We start from the raw sequence: 10,837 nt of genomic DNA, 5'->3' as shown, positions 1-10,837 counted from the left end.
TCCACAATGTATCAACAGCAATTGAATAGTCATGTATTTATTTGGTGGCAAAGTATGTTTAATGAAGTACAAGTCAAAGTGCTACGAGAGCTGTCATATCAGAGAATGGGTATCTATTCTATACCATGGTTCGCTACTTCTTCCCTTGTATAAACATCGTTAGAAAAGGAACGCCGTGCCGAAAACACTGCTCATCCGGATGCAGGTATTCCCATCACAACATCCGGCACATCATAAATCTTCCGTAGCTTGTGCTATTTTGCTACATATGCAGGTTGAAATTATCCATCAATAATTCCCCATGATCAGTTTCCCATGTACAATAGCATCAACTCTATGGTCACCTAACTCCCGTTGTTCGGCAGTTAGTGCCTAAGAGTAGAACCAACCATACTTCTGTCCTCCCAATATAGTCCAAGCACGTGCAACAGCGGAATGTTCTTGGCCGTTAATATATACGTCCCCGATTCCCCCGATCAACCGAAGTCAGATGGGCAGACTTATAATGATTTGCTTCAAGGAAATAATAGTCCGGAGAGTCCGAAGTAGAGGTCATCTGTCCATCACATTCGATAGTTCAAGGGTCAGCTAATGAGCATCACCACTCAATCAGACTTCAAATATTCTTTTATGATGTCCACAACAATCAAGAGCACAAGGAACGCTAGGAAAATCTGAGTCTAGTCAGTAACGCTCACTTAATGACAATACTGTTGAAATTTACTCACAAAGAAGAATCCAACTCCGATGATAATGACTTCAAATCCTCCTGAAAGAGCTTTACCTCTCACAATTGCATTTTGATGTCTCCAACTTCTGATACTTCCTACCAATAAGGTTATTATTGCAGCACCTTGACATATACAAGCCAGAGGTTTTCCAAGTACAAAGAACCCTATTAATGGATTTGGTGTGGGGGAATGCTGTAATCGGCTGGATATGTATCAATACAATGAGTACGGTATGAATAAACTGCAAAGAAAACATACAATAGTTGTGCAACTGATACGCCTAGCATTGACAAGGCCAGTGAAGTCCTGAGATATGCTAAGAAAGTGCGTTCGAGAGCTGATAGAATTAGCCAATAAGTCCGTCTACGAGACGCTAAACGGGAAACGTGTAGAGCAAACGATCATTTCTATACAGAAGCAAGAACTACTGGGTAGCGACAGTACAGTCTTGGACAGTATAGTATGCCAAGGCTCAATGGAAGATTCTGACAGAAAACTTAATGTAGAGAGGACTGGAAGAAGATGGATAAAAATGAACTCCCAACTAATAGAAGTATTTCGGCCCTGAACGCCGGATTCTATAATAGGTAATATACCTTGTCGTTGATAAATCGCCTGAACCATATTGAGAAACGGATAAAAGGATACATACCGAGATGATCTCTGCATGCAACATGGTCAACGGTCACACTGATTTGGTGTCTCCAAAACTTCGAGACACTAAAAGCCAATTGACCACAAAATCCATTGGGTGCTGTACTACCAGGACCCAATGCATGAGTAGATGAAGCGTGTGTATAATTCTGCCTGATGTGTTCCAATTCTGAGAGTTCAGTAGATTCCCATTGATCTCTTTCTCGTAAGGGTAATTCGAGTGGGTCTTCGGGTTCTCCAATAGATTCATGGTGGTTTGATGTTTCAGCCATTATACTCGGAAGGCGTAAATGCAAGATGATATGCAGATTTCAGAACGATTTATGGTAGTTAAGTTTCACGAACTATAGAGATCTTGCATAGGTGAAAAATAGACAGATTTGGAGAGGAAAGTTTCTGATATGAAAATCGGATTATAGGCAGTTGATATTATACCTGAGAGTTACTGTTAGTCGTGAGTGAGTACATAATCTTGAAGCTGAGAAATAACACAAACTTCTGTCTTTCCGGTGAGAGTACAAGTATCACTTGAGATAAAGCTTGAAGTGTAGAAGAGTATGTAAGAGTACGCTTTAAGATAACAATTGATAATGCCATCGCGGTGTGAGAGTCATGATTCTGATTATCTGGAGCGGGCAGATTTCCGTGTCGTCCGAATAGGTAATGAATAATGGATCTCCACTGCAGCGCTAATTGATAGGGAGAGTCACATGACCTATCATCCATTGCTTCTAGAATTTATCCATAACTGGTTAGTCCAAGCGTTTGCCTCGAGTATTCTCTTTACATTGTAGTTGATTCAACTTCACACACTTTTACAGCCTCGACGTCGGCATATAAAATTCAGAGAACAAAGCTACCATGACATTGAGATCTACACAGAAGTTATCCGTCGTGAGTATCAACACATTTCCGAGTGGTCAATAGAGGTTTCGGATCGTATCTATACATCCCCAAATCTACGATCGTACTTATGGTACAAACGAAAGCTTATTGGAGGCGAATCCGGCCCGTATGTCCGCTTTACTGATGCAGACGCATCTCAACAGAGTATTCATCACCATGGGCTTTCAATGCCGTGTTCTGGGAGCTTTTCGAAGACGTGACAATACCACCTAGGTGAATACACTATATTACCTAGGCGAGATCTCTACATATTGCCTCCCGATATTCATTTCAAGCTGAAATTTTGGCGAGGATGGGTAGTATATGCTCGAGTTGATTGAACTTCCTTCTTTTTTCTTGTTCCACGATGATTTTCTGCATTTTGCCAGTATGGCAAGGCAATTTCCGTTAGTGTCTCTCACGAGAACCATTGCAAGAGCTCGTCTTACCTTCCTAAACTGTAAGAAAATCGCTGAGCCGGTCCGCTCATACCGTTGTTGCTATTGGATTGACGATTGTTTCTTGCCCAAGACTGAGCAAAATTATCAGTGATCTGATAGAAGCTTATTCTCACAAGGGCCAGTCGCACCAACAATCCCTTGCAAGGTATGCAGGTTGTCAGAATAGCACCAGCCTGTAGCAACCATTATACCGAATCCATATTAACTTCCATTTCAGCCATTTTATGCATGGGACAAGTGTATCCATGTTTTATTTGTAATATTCTATAACATCTTATCTGATTCCCTGTGCGGCGCATGGGAAACTCATCCGCAGAGCACCGGCTATGAGGAATATTAATTGAAACCAGCTGATCGGGTGTCGGTCTCTGGAAAGATTGATACCGAGTTTATATGCAATGTAGGTTGCTTCTCGCGTACTACTCTAGCGTTAAGCTCTATAAGACATCTCTTGGTTCCATTCCATCTAGTCATTCTAACTCTTCTTTGATATCCGGAGAATTCATTGTTCATTAGACACGCGGCACAACTCCTCTGCCTCGCCGCACGCTAGCATCATACAATTCTTCATCCATTCGTTGATATCCCAAGAGCACATTACGATACAACTTTCCGTTTTAGTAATCCCCTTTCAATCGTTTAACTGAAACGCCAAAATGGCAGAATCACCAGACAGTCAGATCTCTGATCCTATATTTGATAGGTTCGAAGATGGTTCGGACATCCTCTCGAGTAGAGATACAATTGCAACACCAGATTCCGAAATATCTCCTCCCGAAAGTCCTTTGGAAAAGCATGCTATACTTGATCCTCGAAGAAAATCTCGTCAGTTGGCGGCGTCCTTGTCACTCGAAGAGCAGGTAAGGTTCCTTTGTTTTGTTGGCTGTACCCTACTGATGAACTTCTCAGGTCTCTCTACTAGTGGCTGCAGATTTCTGGAGATCAAAATCAATTCCTTCCAAAGGCGTGCCAGCATTCAAGACATCTGATGGCCCAAATGGTAAATCTTCATGTTCTCTTAAGCATTCATAATCCCTCACATTCGTCCATACAATACAAGATTCCTCCATGCTTTCATCTTGCATTGGTATTAACACCAACTATAGGTGCTCGTGGAGCCGTTTTCAAGGCTGGAACAAAGGTTTGCTCAAGTTACCTCCACTAAGAGGAACTTTCTAACAAATTCAGGCCGCATTGTTTCCATGCGGTATATCACTAGCAGCAACTTGGAACACCGATCTTATCCATGAAGTCGGACAACACCTTGCAGATGAAACAAAAGCTCGATCTGCTCAGGTTTTATTGGCACCGACAGTCTGTTTACATCGCGGTCCATTAGGTGGAAGAAATTTCGAATCTTTCTCGGAAGATCCTTATCTGACAGGAAAACTTGCCATCGCTTATATCAAGGGGTTGCAGGAGAAGGGTATTGCTGCAACAATAAAACGTAAAACCATTTCTCTCTATGGCTTCGTCACGTGCGTTTGGCTAATTGTGTACACAGATTTCGTTGCTAATGAACAGGAGACATTCAGACTAACCATTGATTCTGTTGTGCAAGAGAGGCCTCTGCGAGAGTTATACTTACGACCTTTCGAGATGGCCATTCGAGAAGCTAATCCTTGGGCTGTCATGTCCTCCTATAATTTGATCAATGGCGTTCATGCAGATTGTAATTTCCACACACTAAAAGAAATCTTAAGGGAAGAGTGGAGCTATGATGGGTAACATTGTCTCCAATCTTTTATGACATACAAGTGTACTCACAAAATCCAGTTTGGTTATGTCCGATTGGGGTGGAACGAACTCAATTGCGGAATCCATCGAAGCAGGTTGTGACATAGAAATGCCCGTCTCAACAAAATGGCGTGGCGAAAAAGCGATCGAAGCAATAAAAAATGGTGAACTAAGCCGAGAAGCCGTTGAGAAAGCCGCTGCAAACGTACTATATCTCGTTGAACGGACAAAAGGATCAGATATGACACCCGAAGCCCCCGAAGCTGAGGACAACAGAGAAGAGACTAGAAATTTGATTCGTCAGGCGGGAGTAGAAGGATTAACCCTTCTCAAAAACGAGAATAACATCTTGCCAATCAAATCCTCTCAAACAAAAGTTGCAGTCATAGGACCAAATGCCAATCGCGCGATTGCAGGGGGTGGAGGTAGTGCTAGTTTGAATCCTTACTACAACACTATACCCCTTAATAGCATTAAAGCAATCCGCGGAATAGATGTCACTTACGCCTTAGGTTGTCACACCTACAAATGGCTTCCTCTAGCAGCAGACTACTGTACCACTTCCACCGGCGCCCAAGGCGTAAATCTCGAATTTCACATTGGCGATAAATTCGAAGGAACCCCTCGAATAATCCAACACCGTACCAACACAGATCTCTTCCTTTGGGATTCGGTTCCAGAAGAGGTAAATCCCATCTGGTCCATCCGCGCAAAAACCATCCTGACACCTACCACGACCGGCTTACATACCCTCTCCTTCTCAAGTGTCGGTCCCGGAAGACTTCTTGTAAATGGAGATGTCAAAGTAGATTTGTGGAATTGGACAGATCTAGGTGAAGCTATGTTCTCAGGGTCAAAAGATATTCTCTTTGATATCTTTCTCGAAGCCAATGTCCCAGTAAAATTGGTTGCTGAAACAACAAATGAAATTCGACCATTGTCCAAACAAGCACAAGTAAATCAAACCCATGCAACAGGCGGCTGTCGTATCGGTTACAAAGAAGCGGATGCTGAGAATTATTTGCAAAAAGCTATCGATGCGGCAAAATCCTCTGATGTAGCGATTGTAATCGTGGGATTGGATGCGGAGTGGGAAAGTGAGGGTTATGATCGTCAAACTATGGATTTACCGAGTGATGGTAGTCAGGATCGATTAGTTGATGCAATTGTGGAGGCGAACCCAAATACAATTGTGGTTAATCAGTCTGGAAGCCCTGTAACGATGCCTTGGGCAAAGAAGGTCCCAGCCATTTTACAAGCGTGGTATCAGGGGCAAGAAGCTGGTAATGCATTGGCTGATGTCCTTTTCGGATTCGAAAATCCTAGTGGAAAACTACCTGTAAGTTTTTTGTCCGTTCGACACGTTGCATCTTTCTTTTTTGTTTCTGTCCCTTGCCACGTACTCGAAACTTCATCTAATCATTCCCCGTATAGACAACCTTCCCAGTCCGCCTCTCAGATAACCCAACCTACCACACCTGGCCTGGCGAAAACCTCCGTTCGCTCTATGGCGAGGGCCTCTACATCGGTTATCGCCATTACGATCACCTATCACTTCCCCCTCTCTTTCCTTTCGGTCACGGTCTCTCTTATACAACATTTTCTTACTCTGCTCCTACGCTCTCCTCCCAAACACTCTCTTCCTCAAATCAAGATAGAATCACCCTAAGTCTCAAAATCAAAAACACGGGATCTAGAAAAGGAAAGGAAATAGTACAACTTTATATCCACGATGTGAAGAGCAGCTTAGTCCGACCGGAAAAAGAACTGAAAGGGTTCGCGAAGGTAGAGCTTGAAGCTGGAGAAGAAAAAAGCGTCGATATCGTGATTGATAAATATGCGCTAGGATACTGGGATGAATCGTTGAGAAATGGGAAAGGGCTATGGATTGCCGAGGAGGGCGAGTTTGAGGCTTGGGTTGGTGCTAGTGCGGAAGATATCAGGTAAGTGGACCTTTTTTTTTGCTTATGTCGTTGTTTGGAGTGTTTTGGAATGCGCGTGCTAATGATGTTCTATTTATTTGTAGACAAAAAACCACGTTCGAAGTCAAGGAGTCTTTTACTTGGATTTTTTAATTGGGTTGGGTCAGATAGGACGGGGAGATATGCAAGGGAAGTGTGACAGAGGAGGAAGGAAGGAAATCTACAATTAGTAGAATGACTGGAGAAGAAGTCGGAAGAAAGCAATGACGGATGACTGGAAAGGGTGTTTTTTCCTACTTTATTCCCAGATTTTATGCATGCAATAAATTGCGCATACGGATTCAATCGGCATTTCCTTCAACCCCAATTCAATTAATGACTGACGCCACGTCTCGCATTTCTCAATAACTGTGTTTCTATGAATCTTCCTGTTTATGTACTTGCTTGCTTGCACTGTCTACCTTTATACTTATACCTATATCTCACAGTTCGTAGTTCATAGTTCATAGTTCACACAATAAGTATCCATAAACATGGGTACGCAGAAATACATGAATCTTTCCTCAATCGAATACACCTAGCCCGAGAATTTATCATGTGAAAGATTGGATAAATGGCCTGCTAGTCTGTGTTACTAGTACCACTGCTATATTTCTGAATATTGTCCCTCATCATCTCCAACGCGGTCGCCCTGGGAAATTTTTCTTCAACGATTCTCACCATTTCTTCCGTAACTCTCAAGTTTTTCTCCTTGCTTTTTGAATAAAAGCGCCAGAAATTCTTTCGAAAACTCCGTTTCACTTATAATAATCCTCACCGTTTCTTCTGTGACACCATATCTGCTCTTCGCTTCTCAAATAATCCCATCATCATCCAACAATGCGATCGCAACATCCAGCCTGAACTCCTTATCTTTTCTTGTTTTTCTGACACTGTTTTCATGACCTCCGGTGTGATATTGATATCTGCTCCTCTCTTTTCAAGTAATAGTGGAATGATTCTTGGCCCTTGATGTATATTCCTTATTGCTGCAATCACATTTTTCTCTGTAATGATTATATTCGCCTTTTATTCTGCAAATAATCCTCGAAGAATTAGGAGATCCCCATGATCTATATTCTTCACTACAGCGAGTACGATTTTCTCTCTCATAACTAGATCCGCCCCTTGTTGTGCAAATGACTCTCTAATAATTGTTCCCCTATGGTCTATATTCCCCATTGCAGCAATCACCATTTTCTCTGCAAGGACTATATTCGCCCCTCTTGCTAATAATTCTCTAACAATTGTACCGCCCTGGCTTATACTCCCTACTGCAGTAATCATGATTTCCTCTGTAATACATATATTCGCCCCTTGTTTTGCGAATAGCTTTCTGATAATATATTCCCGGCTGCTGTGATTATTGTCTCTTCTGCAATGGCTATATTCGCTCCATGTTTTTTGAGTATTGAATGCATCATCACAAGAGTATGCGGATAATGCATTCGCGCTACAGTTGCCCACAATCCGCTATCAACATATATATCCGCACCTCTTCCATCGAGCAGCATATCAATCTGTTCAACAGCTTCCCGTCGTTTCGCGACCGCCTTCAACAATTCGCTTGTAATCTTCACATCAGCCCTGCGTTTCTGTATCAACGACTTCATTGCATTCCGGCCACAATTCTTGGAGATGAACTGTACCATATCTTCTGTCATCTCGCTGTCCATTCCTCTTTCTTCCAATGGGATAAGGATCTTTCCATCGCCTCTTATAGGTTTGGATATGGCCTTCACTAAATCTTTTGTGAACTGAAACACTATCTCTTTCGAGGCCGAGCAGAAGTTTGAACATTCTTTCGTCGAGGTACTCTGCTGCTTGTACCATGGCCCTTTCTTCAATTCGACTATTACTTTTGATTGCTTCCAACAATTCTGTCCTAAACCCCCGCCACTGTTCGGCTCTGGGCGGCCTGGAAAGGACTTCTTCGTCTATATAAGCCTTTGCAAGTTCCATCTTACCATTTAAGATATCTTGATGGCATTTGCCTTGGAAATCTTGTCTGGTCCTTATCACCTCCAAGAGCAGGTTTTCAGCCACCTTCCACCGATTAGAGCCTCAGTATACTGACGCGAGTGCCTCTTATAATGACAAGATACGTATATCGTCTATTGCAAGCTATTCCTCGCATTTTTCGATATCTTTTTAAAGCTTAGCTTCTGCCACAAGAAGGTCCCCAGTGTCTTTTAGAATCATTGCCACTTCGAATGATCTCATTGCTTTGATCGTATTGGTCTTCAGATAGTCCGGAACTACAGAATTGATCTCCATTTGTGACAATTGAAGTGACGAAGAATGCTGTCCCGGAATCAATCCCCATTGCCACACAAGTAGAAATTCATGTGAGTGATCAGGTATCGAAGACATAAACAATTGAAACGGGCGATGTTTATGTGTTTGTTGGCGTGGATTGACTGTAATCATGATGATACCAAAATGGTGTTCAAATGCTCTAATAACAGTTGGCTTTGAAGCTCCTTCTAGAAGGCAAACAATATCATTTTTTTTTCGAATGGATTCTGCAGAAGCTTGGAGTGTCCAATGTGCCCCATAATTCTTGTAGTACTGAAAAAAAAAATTGGTCTGTTATTGAATGTGACTTCTATGTACTGTCCAGGATATCGATTTATGCCATTCCTTATCGAGGAAACATGCCCTAGAACATAACCACTATTCTTGATTACCGCCGCTTCCCTATCATCCCAAGCCTCTCTAGACGACATACTTTGGTGAAGGATGAAATTGACAAGCCGTCGAAGAAGTATCTCCCATGGAATCGTGTAATCGGGTAATAATCCAGTCGAGATCAAATTATCAGAGCACATGCCAAATAAGGCATACACCTTGTCGTGATGTGCTGTGGCCTTGTGGTTGTGATACATATCGATCAGCTCACCTAGAGAGAGATCGCCTAGTGGACTTGAGATATACTTTGGACGGAAAATTGATCCTCTTATCAAGCAAATCGTTGGACAGATCAAACTTTGTAAATCCGAATAATCTTCGAGTAAACTTTCCAGTTTGCTAACACCCGAGCAGAACGTATACCCGTTTACCTCCACTGCACCACAGATAATTAGGATAGTTCGAGCCAAGCCGACCTCCTGGAGAACCTACAAATTTTCCTGTTAGCTTCTTCGAGTATTCCTTCGTAGTGAGAGTTTCCCACAACTGGAGTCCCTCGATGCTTTTCAATGGGTTTTTATATGATTAAACCACTTTCGAAAATCAGACCACTCAGAAAATTGAAAAGATCTCAGATATATAACTAATTTGGAAAATCTAAATCAATTGGGATCTCGGGTTGACTCGGGGCACTCAAAATATTTGGAATGTTGAGACTGTTGGAATAATTCAGTACATTCAATCAAACACCTTGGAAGAATGGGAGCTTCCTTGGGTAGTTCGCTACTCTCAGCTTCCACTTTCAAATATACCGTCACTTGTAAACTTACACACCCAGATGCGCTGAAATCATGGTATTTTAAGCAATTTGAGGATTGACTCTTGATTCCTTTTGCTGGCCAACGAATTTCTGGCTTTTCGTTCTCATCATCTGCTGCAACTCGTATTGAGAGCCATATCACTATCATCTGCAGCTTCTCCGAAATAAGCAATGACTCGGGTGGCTTGGCCATAGATCCTCGGCATCAATTGAATCTGGAGACCTTTCTCTTGATCATCTGGCTGATTGATGCAGAGAGCATCTACCCATGTGACTCGATCAAGGGTGTGATTTCGAAGATGTAGCAAGGCTGCATGCAGATTCGCTGTGATGGGGAGGGAATTCCCATTTATATAGATACACTATGGAGGATCATCGAAGCCACCCCATACGTACGACAAAGCTCCGTATAAATGGGCTTCCTTGTCCGACTCTTGGAGAGAATAGTTGTGAAGTTGGCCTTGTAGAGCAGCGGTTTCGTCTCTATTGGGCATGAGAGAAAGGAGGCGAATAGTGCTCGAATCAAGCTGAGGTAAGCTAGCATAGCTGAACGGAGGCATGCTAAAGGTGAGCCTTTGAGACCAAAGAGCTGGTCTCTATTTATTAGTCGTGAAAGTAGGATGTAGCAAATGTTATCTTTCGAATGTGAGCAAGGCTGTGACTGTAAAAGCAGACGTCGCAGATAGCAGCCTAATCCTGAGGCAGGCTAAATGCGATAGATAGTACATAGTCCAATTAGTCGAAGGTCATGGTTCATTGAGCCTCTTGATTTTGATCGGGTAGATAGCTAGCTGACCGAGTTCGCTCTTGTGGGTTGAATATGGTGCATAATGCTAGGTAGAGAACGGGATGGAATAAGGAACAAGAGAATATAGTAGATTATGGAAGAACATTGAGTATTGAACACTGGCATATTCGTAGTAATGCCATGTCATGGAACATGTCCCTGTCTTTTTG

At 42.5% G+C, this 10,837-nt stretch overlaps 3 protein-coding genes across 3 annotated transcripts; 1 reads left to right on the top strand and 2 right to left on the bottom strand.

The window, feature by feature from the left end:
- Positions 1 to 605: 605 nt before the first annotated feature.
- Positions 606 to 1,657, bottom strand: EAF01_002867 (uncharacterized protein; the record flags this gene model as incomplete). Its single annotated transcript, XM_038911121.1, has 4 exons — positions 606 to 674; positions 729 to 933; positions 990 to 1,068; positions 1,384 to 1,657. The coding sequence occupies 4 exons, from the start codon at positions 1,655 to 1,657 to the stop codon at positions 606 to 608; spliced, it is 627 nt and encodes a 208-aa protein (XP_038774043.1).
- A 1,412-nt stretch (positions 1,658 to 3,069) lies between these two features.
- On the top strand, positions 3,070 to 6,952 carry EAF01_002866 (uncharacterized protein). The gene is made up of 8 exons (XM_038911120.1): positions 3,070 to 3,591; positions 3,641 to 3,731; positions 3,838 to 3,872; positions 3,920 to 4,178; positions 4,236 to 4,455; positions 4,508 to 5,807; positions 5,903 to 6,411; positions 6,495 to 6,952. Exons 1-8 carry the CDS (start codon positions 3,388 to 3,390, stop codon positions 6,541 to 6,543), a joined length of 2,667 nt encoding a protein of 888 aa, XP_038774042.1. The 5' UTR covers positions 3,070 to 3,387; the 3' UTR covers positions 6,544 to 6,952.
- A 1,615-nt stretch (positions 6,953 to 8,567) lies between these two features.
- Positions 8,568 to 10,440, bottom strand: EAF01_002865 (uncharacterized protein; the record flags this gene model as incomplete). The annotated part of the gene is made up of 5 exons (XM_038911119.1): positions 8,568 to 9,000; positions 9,036 to 9,548; positions 9,891 to 10,021; positions 10,104 to 10,242; positions 10,273 to 10,440. The coding sequence occupies 5 exons, from the start codon at positions 10,438 to 10,440 to the stop codon at positions 8,581 to 8,583; spliced, it is 1,371 nt and encodes a 456-aa protein (XP_038774041.1). The 3' UTR covers positions 8,568 to 8,580.
- Positions 10,441 to 10,837: the final 397 nt, after the last annotated feature.

This window comes from Botrytis porri, assembly GCF_014898465.1.
Source record: "Botrytis porri strain MUCL 3234 chromosome Unknown BPOR_003, whole genome shotgun sequence".
In the NCBI taxonomy this organism is placed as follows: Eukaryota; Fungi; Ascomycota; class Leotiomycetes; order Helotiales; family Sclerotiniaceae; genus Botrytis; species Botrytis porri.
The sequence above is the reverse complement of the archived record's forward strand: the minus strand, read 5'-3'. Positions and strand labels throughout refer to the sequence as shown.